Here is a 13,461-nt window from a genome sequence, read left to right on the forward strand (position 1 = left end):
TTAAATGTGTAGACCCTACGGGTTCAGGAACCATGCAGACATGACCGAGACACCTCTCCGGCCAATAACCAACAGCGGGATCTGGATACCCATGTTGGCTCCCACATGTTCCACGATGATCTCATCGGATGAACCACGATGTCGAGGATTCAATCAATCCCGTATTCAATTCCCTTTGTCTAGCGGTACGATACTTGCCCGAGATTTGATCGTCGGTATCCCGATACCTTGTTCAATCTCGTTACCGGCAAGTCTCTTTACTCGTTCTGTAACACATCATCCCGTGATCAACTCCTTGGTCACATTGTGCACATTATGATGATTTCCTACCGAGTGGGCCCAGAGATACCTCTCCGTTACACGGAGTGACAAATCCCAGTCTCGATTCGTGCCAACCCAACAGACACTTTCGGAGATACCTGTAGTGTACCTTTATAGCCACCCAGTTACGTTGTGACGTTTGGCACACCCAAAGCACTCCTACGGTATCCGGGAGTTGCACAATCTCATGGTCTAAGGAAATGACACTTGACATTAGAAAAGCTTTAGCATACGAACTACACGATCTTTGTGCTAGGCTTAGGATGGGTCTTGTTCATCACATCATTCTCCTAATGATGTGATCCCGTTATCAACGACATCCAATGTCCATGGTCAGGAAACCATAACCATCTATTGATCAACGAGCTAGTCAACTAGAGGCTTACTAGGGACATGGTGTTGTCTATGTATCCACACATGTATCTGAGTTTCCTATCAATACAATTCTAGCATGGACAATAAACGATTATCATGAACAAGGAAATATAATAATAACCAATTTACTATTGCCTCTAGGGCATATTTCTAGCAATATTCTATTTTGGATGTTTAATGGGCTTATTTATACACTTCTATATAATTTTGGGGACTAACCTATTAACCGGAGGCCCATCCCAAATTACTGTTTTTTGCCTATTTCAAGGTTTCGCAGAAAAAGAATATCAAATGGAGTCCAAACGGAATGAAACCTTCGGGAGCGTGATTTTTGGAACAAACGTGATCCAGAGAACTTGGAGTGTACGTCAAGCAACCACCGAGGAAGCCATGAGGTAGGGGGGGCACGCCTACGCCCCTGGGAGAGCCCTCCACCCTCGTGGGCCCCTCTTGGCTCCACTGACCTACTTCTTCCTCCTATATATACCTACGTACCCTGAAAACATCAGGGAGCACCACAAAACCCTATTTCCACCGCTGCAACCTTCTGTACCCAAGAGATCCCATCTTGGGGCCATTTCCGGAGCTCCGCCGGAGGGGGCATTGATCACAGAGGGCTTCTACATCAAAACCATAGCCCCTCCAATAATGTGTGAGTAGTTTACCTCAGACCTTCGGGTCCATAGTTATTAGCTAGATGGCTTATTCTCTCCCTTTGGATCTCAATACAAAGTTCTCCTCGATTCTCTTGGAGATCTATTCGATGTAATCTTCTTTTGCGGTGTGTTTGTCGAGATCCGATGAATTGCGGGTTTATGGTCAAGATTACCTATGAACAATATTTGAATATTCTCTAAATTCTTTTATGTATGATTGGTTATCTTTGCAAGTCTCTTTGAATTTTCAGTTTGGTTTGGCCTACTAGATTGATATTTCTTGCAATGGGATAAGTGCTTAGCTTTGGGTTCAATCCTGGGGTGCTCCATCCCAGTGACAGTAGGGGAAACGACACGTATTGTATTGTTGCCATTGAGGATAAAAAGACGGGGTTTATATCATATTGCATGAGTTTATCCCTCTACATCATGTAATCTTGCTTAAAGCGTTACTCCGTTCTTATGAACTTAATACTCTAGATGCATGCTGGATAGCGGTCGATGTGTGGAGTAATAGTAGTAGATGCAGGCAGGAGTCGGTCTACTTGTCACGGACGTGATGCCTATATACATGATCATACCTAGATATTCTCATAACTGTGCTCAATTCTATCAATTGCTCGACAGTAATTTGTTCACCCACCGTAATACTTATGCTATCTTGAGAGAAGCCACTAGTGAAACCTATGGCCCCCGGGTCTATTCTTCCATCATATTAATCTTCCGTCAACTAGCTATTTCTAGCACCATTTATTTTGCAATCTTTACTATAAATCTATATCATAAAAATACCAAAAATATTTATCTTATTATTATTATCTCTATCAGATCTCACTCTTGCAAGTGGCCGTGAAGGGATTGACAACCTGTTTATCGCATTGGTTGCGAGGTTCTTATTTGTTTGTGTAGGTACGAGGTGACTCGCGCGTGGTCTCCTATTGGATTGATACCTTGGTTCTCAAAAACTGAGGGAAATACTTACGCTGCTTTGCTGCATCACCCTTTCCTCTTCAAGGTAAAACCAACGCATGCTCATGAGGTAGCAAGAAGGATTTCTGGCGCCGTTGCCGGGGAGATCTATGCCAAGTCAAGACATACCAAGTATCCATCACAACTCTTATCCCTCGCATTACATTATTTTCTATTTGCCTCTCGTTTTCCTCTCCCCCACTTCACCCTTACCGTTTTATTCGCCCTATTTTCCGTTCGCCTCTTTTTTGTTTGCTTTGATGTCTTACTTGGCTCGTTTGCTCATTTGGTTGGAATAGTTGTTTATTTATTGCTAAACAGAGAACCTAAGATCTATGAATCCTCATCCGCTTGCTAATCTTTTTTAGAGATCCAATTATGATGAACCAACTGCTAGTGACTTTTGTGCACTAGATTATCTTTATGAAGTTTTGCTTGAAATTCGTGAATCTGAAAATTGTGATGAAGTACTTTATGGACTGATTCACGATGGATCTTTGAATAGAAAGCATGATTGCAATGATGATAGTATAAATTCTATTAATGTCAATTGTGCTTATAATATGCAAAACCCTAAGCTTGGGGATGCTAGTTTTGCTATGTCTACTACTTGTTGCAATGATCATGATTGGGATGATTCTTCTTATGATCTTGAAAATTTATTTAAGCCCCATGATGAATATGAGATTGATTATAATGTTTGCAATAATATTGAAAGTGGGTTTGGAAGAGTGACAACTTTAAATCCCATATATTTGGATAATATTAAATCTTATGAAGTTTTTGATAAAAGTGGGTTTGGAGAGGTCATGACTTTAGTTAATGTTAATCCCACTATTTTGGAAGAGTGTCAACTTTGCACGCATGTGGATCATGTTGAGAATATTTTATATGATAGCTATATTGTTGAATTTGATTATGATCCACATTTAATTATTATGAGAGAGGGAAATATGGTTGTAGAGATTTTCATGTTGCTAAATTACCTCTCGTTATGTTGAGATTGCTATTGTTTCTTTCCTCTTCCTTGCATATGCTAGTTTTTGCCTCCTATGATAATTTCTTTGCCTATAAGATGCCTATGCATAGGAAGTAAGTTAGACTTAGATGTGTTTGTCACGTGTTTCATGATGCTCTCTTTGTGCTTCAATTATTGTCTATCATGTGAGCATTATTGAAATTATCAATGCCTAGCTAAAAGGCTTTAAAAAAGCGCTTGTTGGGAGACAACCCAATATTTTCTCCTTGCTGTTATTTCAATAAATAATTTATCTATCCTCTGTTTTGTTTGTGTTTTTTGTGTTTAATTAGTGTTTGTACCAAGTAGAACCTTTGGGAAGACTTGGGGAAAGTCTTTGCGATCTTGCTGTAAAAAATAGAAACTTTAGCACTCACGAGAATTGCTGCCATTTTTATTGGAGAGTGATATTTAGTTAATTCTTTTTGAATATGATTAATATATAAATTCCTCACGTGCATAAATTTATTTTAGAATTTTTGGGGTTCCAGAAGTTTGCGTTAGTTACAGATTACTACAGACTATTCTGTTTTTGACAGATTCTGTTTTTCGTGTGTTGTTTGCTTATTTTGACGAATCTATGGCCAATAATGGAGTTTATAAACCATAGAGATGTTGGAATATAGTAGGTTTAACACCAATATAAATAAAGAATGATTTCATTACAGTACCTTGAAGTGGTGTTTTGTTTTCTTTCGCTAACGGAGCTCACGAGATTTTCTGTTAAGTTTTGTGTTGTGAAGTTTTCAAGTTTTGGGTAAAGATTTGATGGATTATGGAACAAGGAGTGGTAAGAGCCTAAGATTGGGGATGCGCAAGGTACCCCAAGGTAAAATACAAGGACACCAAAAAGCCTAAGCTTGGGGATGCCCCGGAAGGCATCGCCTCTTTTGTCTTCGTCTATCGGTAACTTTACTTGGAGCTATATTTTTGTTCATCACATGATATGTGTTTTGCTTGGAGCGTCTTGTATGATTTGAGTATTTGCTTTTTAGTTTACCACAATCATCCTTGATGTACACACCTTTTGAGAGAGACACGCATGAATCGGAATTTATTAGAATAATCTATGTGCTTCACTTATATCTTTTAGAGCACGGTGGTGGTTTCATTTTATAGAAATAATTGATCTCGCATGCTTCACTTATATTATTCTGAGAGTCCTTTAGAACAACATGGTAATTTTCTTTTGATATTATAAAAAACTTTCATATAAGTGCATTGAAGTTTGATACTTGATGATTGTTTTGAGATATGGAGATAGTGATATTAAAGTTATGCTAGTTGAGTAGTTGTGAATTTGAGAAATACTTATGTTGAAGTTTGCAAGTCCCGTAGCATGCACGTATGGTAAACGTTGTGTAAAAAATTTGAAACATGAGGTGTTATTTGATTATCTTCCTTATGAGTGGCGGTCGGGGACGAGCGTGGTCTTTTCCTACCAATCTATCCCCCTAGGAGCATGCGCGTAATACTTGGTTTTTGATGACTTGTAGATTTTTGCAATAAGTATGTGAGTTCTTTATGACTAATGTTGAGTCCATGAATTATACGCACTCTCACCCTTCCATCATTGCTAGCCTCTTCGGTACCGTGCATTGCCCTTTCTCACCTTGAGAGTTGGTGCAAACTTCGCCGGTGCATCCAAACCCCGTGATACGATACGCTCTATCACACATAAACCTCCTTATATCTTCCTCAAAACAGACACCATACCTTCCTATTATGACATTTCCATAGCCATTCCGAGATATATTTCCATGCAACTTTCCACCATTCCGTTTATTATGACACACATCATCATTGTCATATTGCCTAGCATGATCATGTAGTTGACATCGTATTTGTGGCAAAGCCACCGCTCATAATTCTTTCATACATGTCACTCATGAGTCATTGCACATCCTGGTACACCGTGGATGCATTCATATAGAGTCATATCTTGTTCTAGTATCGAGTTGTAATCATTGAGTTGTAAATAAATAGAAGTGTGATGATCATCATTAATAGAGCATTGTCCCAAAAAATAACAAAAAGAGAAAGGCCAAAAAAATTATAAAAATAAAAAGGGGCAATGCTACTATCCTTTTTTTCCCACACTAGTACAAATGCCCGTGCGTTGCACCGGGCAAAATATTAAGTATAAATTGCTCCACGTGCTATTATGCAACATTTTTAATATAATTTTTACAAATGTCAGCAATAAGGTCAATGTAACCTTTGAGTGTAGCAATTATGATCTCGACGCACCGCGGTCTAGAAGTGTCCATGCAACAGGACTGTAATGAACGAAATTGCTATCTTTCCTCTAAAAAAACAGGAATAAGGCAACCTGCAAAAATTAAGACTCGACAATGTTTTTATCTATGGTGACAACCGACCCTGTTTGTACTTCCTAGGTTGCGACACCAAGACAGCCCGATACAAATTATGGAATGCTGCTAGTAATTATGGATAGTTTTCAACAGAGATTCTGTCGATTGTGATCACTGACCACACGTAGCTGAGTGCCTGAGTCAAAGAATAAAAGGACATCTCAAACCAGGCAATATCAAAATGCCCGTTCATGCCCATGTAGCCACATCACACAACAACAAAAGTTCATCTGAATAAAGCTCAGCAAGAAAGGCACATATAATGGCAAACATGGAAACATGAAACGGAAGTACATGACTATATAATCTATCAAAGAAAAGAAAATACAGCCCTGATGGGGAAACCAGTTCATACTGTTGCATTCCAAAAAACTATTGAAGAAAACACAGAAGGTCATCTATAGCCTCTAGCAAACTTTTGAAGATAAATCAGACTAAAGACTGATGGCTTAGACTCTATCCAAACTGGAGATAAAAATATGTAGTGAACAGTAAGGAAATTATGTGGTGTGTGAGATTAGATATGCCTAACTTTAAACTTAAATTAGAATTCATGGATGCCAAATAACATCTCTGTGCGACATGCATGTACTATTTCTGATATCATGCTCTAACGTGTACATTATTAAATTAGCAATGGACAATGCCATGCCTACACATGTATTGGTTAGGGGGCATCACGGATTGGAAGGAGGTCTACGACAGTACCTTGCTCTGAAGTGTATTTGCTAGGATTCGGATTTGGATAGGTACAAGATCAAGGAGGTCCTTACAGGGGCAGTGGAAAGGTGGGTGAATACCTGCACAGGGCCGAGCTGGGTAGCCAGCATGGTGAGTGGAGTGGGGCCAGAGCAGCGCGCCGTCCGGGATCCGGGTCCTCTCCTCCAACTTAACCTCTTCATGAAACAAAGAAAGAAAGAAAGAAAATACCTTGGACCCAAAGAAGCTGAGTATGCACGGCAAGATAGCAACCCCTGAGAAGATACAAAACCTCGCCCAATCTCCTGCCAACCAGACGTACAAACAGAGTATGGGACCAACATACACATACACTCTTCATAGCATAATAAAACAGAAGTACCAAACCATTCCAAGAAAATCTTGTAGTACATTCTATCAGAACACAACATATACACGCATGTACACCATGATCCATGATCGTCACTGAAAACAGGCCACTCCGGCTGGCAAAGAAGTGGCAGCAAAGCGCACACTTGTCCTCGTCAGGTTTCTATACTTAACATGTAGACCTCATAGTCATTCACTTATCCTCAAGATACGGTCTCTTGCTATCGTCATCTGCGCCTCCAGAGTAGCTATTTTGCTGATAGGAGAGCCCCTGTCATTTAGGGTAGGACGCAAGAAGACATCTACCTCTTTCACGATATCTTTTTCTTCGTTGTCATTCACCAGAGCTTGGCCGAAAGACTGTAGTGCAGCGATGAGGACAGAGGAAGCATCTTCTGTGTCCAAGGGATCATCTTCTTCAGTTTCTGACTCATCCTGTGACAAAGAGGGATTTCAGTGCAAGCAAGAAATTGAAGTGTATGTATAGACAAAAAAACTGTGTAGGGCTACAGATTCTGATGATACAACATCAATTTACTTAAGCTCTTACACGGGCAGTGAAGGTCAAGGTGAACCTAAGGAAATATCATAGTTTGCAAAAAAAAAGTTGAAAGAAGACGATCAAATTAAAATCATGTAACTAAATACATAGAAGAATCTTCTTATAAATAAACCAGGCAACCAATATTTTGTCTGATATTCAAAGAGCTATGTTTGATTGACTCTTCTATATTATACGATGCTCTATGGCACAGATAAATGAGAGCCAAAAGAGTATTATTAAAATTGAATGCATGCCTTATATATACCAAGGGTCGTTCTTGAGAAAATTTGTGGCTCATGCCTCTTGACATTTAGAAGAAAATGTTGGATAATATGTAGGTGCTAGCACTTTGCAGAAGGTACAAACCTTACAGGTTCACTCAAGCAAATACCACAAGTCATATTTTCGCACAGTAATGGTTCACAGAATTACAGAAAAATTGAGAGAGAGAGAGAGAGAGAGAGAGAAGCAACAAGTTGGAGTTCAGAGGAGAACTGCAGCAACGGGTTTGAGAAGAGCTTCAGAAGAAGTGCAGCAGCAACAGCGCTAAGAGAGATGGGACAGCCATAGGCAGCAAGGAGCAGAGAGGAGAGGCAACGGCAAGGCAAGACTACTACAAAACCTATGACTAAGTCGAACTATATATTTTTACGATTGATGGGCATACTCGCGACTTCACCCATAATATTTCAAAAGAAGTTGAATCCTTCATTTTTCAAATTTGAGCATTGGCACACATCCACTGTATGGATTAGTCATATTATCAGGCTGGGTCAGTATATTAGTCAATTTGTCACATAAATAGTTTGTCAAACCAATTCTAGTAATAATCAATAGACATGCATATCTCTGGAAAAAAAGGAACACACATGCATACAGTGGAAGTGTCTCAAGGGCCAAACAATTCTGGAAACTACCATAGCAGAAATCATATTTGAACTTGCATTGCAGTATGCAAGAAACTGATGATATTGTCCCCAAGTAGTCTAGGATAACCTGATGATCAAACAAAACACTAAGTGATTATCTAGAGAATTATAGATTCGTCAAATTCTTAAATCAGTGTTTTAATAAAACAACATCTGTTAATTTGGAACTGTTTGTTATTGTTGATTGTTCGTAAGTCCATTTAGTTAAGGTTCTCAATCGGATTTCCATCCCACTTTCATTCAATTAGGTTCAGCAAATTCCTGTTATTACCTTGACAGTGCCCTGCCCACTGCTGGAGAGAGTTAATATTTTTGGCAAGAAATCTCTCTGTTATAAATGGTCCAAATTTATCTATATGTATTATGTATGTCCCCAATAATAGAGAAAACATTCTGGTCCTCTTCTTCTCTAGCAAATCTTCGACAGTGATGGGGATAGCCAATGACCTTTCTCTGATTTCTGAGTTTCAGAGGTAGAGGGTGGAAAAATTAGAAAGTCAACAAAGGGCTAGATGAATCTGATTGAAGAACAAAAGACAACAAAATATTTTGTTCTGAATAAATCATCAATTATATGTCCAATTAGTACTGTCCAGTTAAAGGTCGAAGCTAGAATCATAGATCTTACAACTGTACTTCCAAAAAGAACCATTCAATGTCAGACTTTTGTCATTGCTAAACGTCAGGATCTCATATCATACAGTGATAATTCTCCTAGATTAGGATTATACCAAATTAGTGATAAATAAAATAACTACAATTTGGAGCTTCAAGTAAAGCAAAAGTAGTTAACTTAATTCTCTAGTCGACGGCTATGTTGGTACCTGAAGAATCATTCTGCCCCTACTTAGTTCAGCACCTTGTCCCTCGTTCTTGGCGCAGCATCCAATCCCAAATCTCCAACCTCGTAGCGAATTCTAGTCAACAAGTAGTAGCATGGAATACTTCTACAACTAACTTAGAATCAGACAAGAAGACATTCTTACCATGTTGGCGTATATGACACTGGAACCACTCATGCAACCATTGTCTAGATGCGTCTCTTTGGGTTCAAAACTGTGAATTTTAGAGATGCACTTCTCTGAAAGCATAAAGATACCATATCAGACTCAACTCTTGGCTCAACAAATCATAAAGTTCGGTGCAAGTGCTTATACTACTTTTATGTGCAAATCCAAGTGAGAGTAGTATATTGGTAATCCATATTTCAGATGGAAACGGGGAAAACAGAAGTGTGATTTTGAAGGTGAATACCTTATGCTCCATCTCATGGATAAAACAGTTACAGTCAGATGCATGCTAGGCGGCATTCTCTTGCTCCGAGGTCGTGGCTCCTCTTCCGCCTCCCTCTGCAGCCTGTTGATCTTGATGGAACAAGGAGTGCCGCATCCGTCGTGCGACAAATCGATTGACCCGACTCCCGCCTCTTCCTCAATCTCTTTGCTACGTGGGAAGTAGGACGGCGACGTGCAAGAGAGAAGGAGTTGGGAAGAAAGAAATAAGGAGCGGCAGAGGAGGCATGCGGCACCCGAGCGCAGCGCCACCTCCCCGCCATGGCCACCGGCCCCTTCAAGCTTGCGCCGCCGTGGTCCGTGGCTTCGACGCCGGCGAACTCCTCACCCTGGTCGATTCTCCCTTTTCTACCTCCCTTCATCTCTCGCGCATAGCCTCGTCCGCCTTGCTGCCGACTCGCTTAATGCGACGCGCTGTCATTGCTGCTACCGCATCTCCTGGCGCAGTCAGCCGCCTACCCGCCCTACGCTGCGACTTGCCTGAATGCTTTGGAGCGCCGAAAGCGCCAACCGGCCGCCTCCCGACCTCACGGTCCGCATCTCTCTGGAGCGCCAAGCGCTGCCTCCCGCGCCGAGCGCGCCGTCCGCCTTCACCAGATCAGCCTCGCAGGCCGCTATCTCCCGAGCGCATTGCCGCCTCTCCCGGCCGCGTTTTATCCCTGCAAAAGAAACCGTCATCTCAAATTAGCCATTATAAAGGATCGCAGGTTGAATATTCAGAAACTGAGGGTCCTTTTTGCGAAAATGAAGCGTTTTCTTAGCTAATCACTTAAAATAGGACTGCGGGTTGAATTCTCAGAAACAGAGGGGCTTTTCTGCAAAAATGACAACAACGGACGACCAGAAGCAATCGTCGGCTTATTATTAGGAAAAGACTTGTGCTTCAAAGTAGCACCATGATCTTTATGATAGAGAGTCTCTTGTTTTGTCATTTTCATATACTAGTGGGAATTTTTCATTATAGAACTTGGCTTGTATATTCCAACAATGGGCCTCCTCAAGTGCCTAGGTCTTCGTGAGCAAGCAAGTTGGATGCACACCCACTTAGTTTCTTTGTTGAGCTTTCATACATTTATAGCTCTAGTGCATCCGCTGCATGGCAATCCCTACTCCTTGCATTTGACATCAATTATGGGCATCTCCCGGCCCATTGATTAGCCGCGTCAATGTGAGACTTTCTCCATTTTTGTCTTCTCCACATAACCCCCTTAATTATATTCTATTCCACCATAGTGCTATATCCATGGCTCACGCTCATGTATTGTGTGAAAGTTGAAAAAAGTTTGAGATTACTAAAGTATGAAACAATTGCTTGGCTTGTCATCAGGGTTGTGCATGATGAGAGCATTCTTGTGTGAGAAAATGGAGCATGACCAAACTATATGATTTTGTAGGGATGAACTTTCTTTGGCCATACTATTTTGAGAAGACATGATTGCTTAGTTAGTATGCTTGAAGTATTATTATTTTTATGTCAATATTAAACTTTTATCTTGAATCTTTCAGATCTTAACATTTATGCCACAATAAAGAAAATTACATTGAGAAATATGTTAGGAAGCATTCCACATCAAAAATTCTGTTTTTATCATTTACCTACTCGAGGATGAGCAGGAATTAAGTTTGGGGATGCTTGATACATCTCCAACGTATCTATAATTTTTGATTGCTCCATGCTATTATATATTCTGTTTTGGATGTTTAATGGGCTTATTTATACACTTTTATATTATTTTGGGACTAACCTATTAACCGGAGGCCCAGCCCAAATTGCTGTTTTTTTGCCTATTTCAGTGTTTCGCAAAAAAAGAATATCAAACGGATCCAAACAGAATGAAACCTTCGGGAGCGTGATTTTTGGAACAAATGTGATCCAGAGGACTTGGAGTGGACGTCAAGCAACCACCAAGCCACGAGGCAGGGGGGCGCGCCTACCCCCTAGGCGAGCCCTCCACCCTCGTGGGCCCCTCGTGGCTCCACCGACCTACTTCTTCCTCCTATATATACCTACGTACCCTGAAAACATCAGGGAGCACCACGAAACCTATTTCCACCGCCGCAACCTTCTGTACCCAAGAGATCCCATCTTGGGGCCTTTTCCGGATCCGTCGGAGGGGGCATTGATCACGGAGGGCTTCTACATCAACACCATAACCCCTCCGATAATGTGTGAGTAGTTTACCTCAGACCTTCGGGTCCATAGTTATTAGCTAGATGGCTTCTTCTCTCCCTTTGGATCTCAATACAAAGGTCTCCTCGATTCTCTTGGAGATCTATTCGATGTAATCTTCTTTTGCGGTGTGTTTGTCGAGATCCGATGAATTGTGGGTTTATGATCAAGATTATCTATGAACAATATTTGAATCTTCTCTGAATTCTTTTATGTATGATTGCTTATCTTTGCAAGTCTCTTCAAATTTTCAGTCTTGTTTGGCCTACTAGATTGATCTTTCTTGCAATGGGAGAAGTGCTTAGCTTTGGGTTCAATCTTGTGGTGCTCGATCCCAGTGATAGTAAGGGAAACGACACGTATTGTATTGTTGCCATCGAGGATAAAAATATGGGGTTTATATCATATTGCATGAATTTATCCCTCTACATCATGTCATCTTGCTTAAAGCGTTATTCCGTTCTTATGAACTTAATACTTTAGATGCATGCTGGATAGTGGTCGATGTGTGGAGTAATAGTAGTAGATGCAGGCAGGAGTCGGTCTACTTGTCACGGACATGATGCCTATATACATGATCATACCTAGATATTCTCATAACGATGCTCAATTCTATCAATTGCTCGACAGTAATTTGTTCACCCACCGTAATACTTATGCTATCTTGAGAGAAGCCACTAGTGAAACCTATGGCCCCCGGGTCTATCTTCCATCATATTAATCTTCCGTCAACTAGCTATTTCTAGCACCTTTTATTTTGCAATCTTTGCTTTCAATCTATATCATAAAAATACCAAAAATATTTATCTTATTTATTATTATCTCTATCAGATCTCACTCTTGCAAGTGGTCGTGAAGGGATTGACAACCCCTTTATCGCGTTGGTTGCGAGGTTCTTATTTGTTTGTGTAGCTACGAGGTGACTCACGCGTGGTCTCCTACTGAATTGATACCTTGGTTCTAAAAAACTTAGGGAAATACTTACGCTGCTTTGTTGCATCACCCTTTCCTCTTCAAGGGAAAACCAACGCATGCTCAAGAGGTAGCAGAGGTCTTGGTGTCGTCCGCCTCGCGAGGCTTGGCCCCTCGCGAGGGTCTTGAGTGGTTGCTGATGAAGGTGGGTCGTACCAGGCTGTTGGTGGAGCCACGCCCTGGGCCACAGGTAGGCAAGTCCTGTTCCCAGGACGCCGACAGATATATACTACATGCATAGAAAACAATAGGTAAAGGATGATCAACATGTAACTTGCCTTGATTCCGGTTCAAAAAGTCACACTCGTGACAATAGCTCACATCGCACTCCTGACAATCTACACATTTCACACGATCAACAAATCAATCACTGAAGCTCAAATAAATCCAAAATGAAACCAACAACAAGAAATCATTTTAAAAATCCAACAACAATAGCATAAAAGCATGTACAAAATATCTACAATGCACTAGAATCACAAGCAAAAAGAATCACTCAATTTCATCTAACGGTTTAAAAGTTATGGCCTCCAGAACGTTTGATTCAAATTCGAACGAATTCAAATTTGAATAGTGCAAACATGTGAAATTTTGGTTCTGTCAAATTCTTCTGGTCATTGTGAGTGCATAGGAAAAAGAATCACCTAAAAAAGTATATAGACTAAAAGATATAGCTAGTTGGAGTTTAGTTGAAAATCTAAAAATAAAAGAAAAAAGGAAAAATAATATTATGGAAATACTGTAGCAACGCTGTAGCGTTCACTATAGCGGC

General features: G+C 40.5%; 1 protein-coding gene across 3 annotated transcripts; it reads right to left on the reverse strand.

Moving 5' to 3' along the window:
- Positions 1-6,747: 6,747 nt before the first annotated feature.
- On the reverse strand, positions 6,748-9,891 carry LOC125527002. Of its 3 annotated transcripts, none has more exons than XR_007291940.1 (4): positions 9,510-9,891; positions 9,242-9,336; positions 9,080-9,152; positions 6,748-7,217 (listed from the first exon to the last, which is right to left on the reverse strand). XR_007291940.1 is itself a non-coding variant. In XM_048691583.1 (4 exons), exons 2-4 carry the CDS (start codon positions 9,272-9,274, stop codon positions 6,972-6,974), a joined length of 372 nt encoding a protein of 123 aa, XP_048547540.1. In that variant the 5' UTR covers positions 9,275-9,336; positions 9,510-9,891; the 3' UTR covers positions 6,748-6,971. The 3 variants fall into 3 exon arrangements, 1 of the variants encoding a protein (XP_048547540.1); XR_007291939.1 differs by having other exon boundaries at positions 9,080-9,159; XM_048691583.1 differs by having other exon boundaries at positions 9,080-9,172.
- Between the last annotated feature and the right edge of the window lie 3,570 nt (positions 9,892-13,461).

This window comes from Triticum urartu, unplaced genomic scaffold (genome assembly GCF_003073215.2).
Source record: "Triticum urartu cultivar G1812 unplaced genomic scaffold, Tu2.1 TuUngrouped_contig_2549, whole genome shotgun sequence".
NCBI lineage: Eukaryota > Viridiplantae > Streptophyta > Magnoliopsida > Poales > Poaceae > Triticum > Triticum urartu.

Coding starts and splice junctions, on each gene's coding strand:
- LOC125527002 (XM_048691583.1), bottom strand. CDS start 9,274: ATGAGTGGTTCCAGTGTCATATACGCCAACATG. Junction 9,173..9,241: donor GTGTCATATACGCCAACATG/GTAAGAATGTCT, acceptor CTTGTTGACTAG/AATTCGCTACGAGGTTGGAG. Junction 7,218..9,079: donor GGGGCAGAATGATTCTTCAG/GTACCAACATAG, acceptor TCTTTGTCACAG/GATGAGTCAGAAACTGAAGA.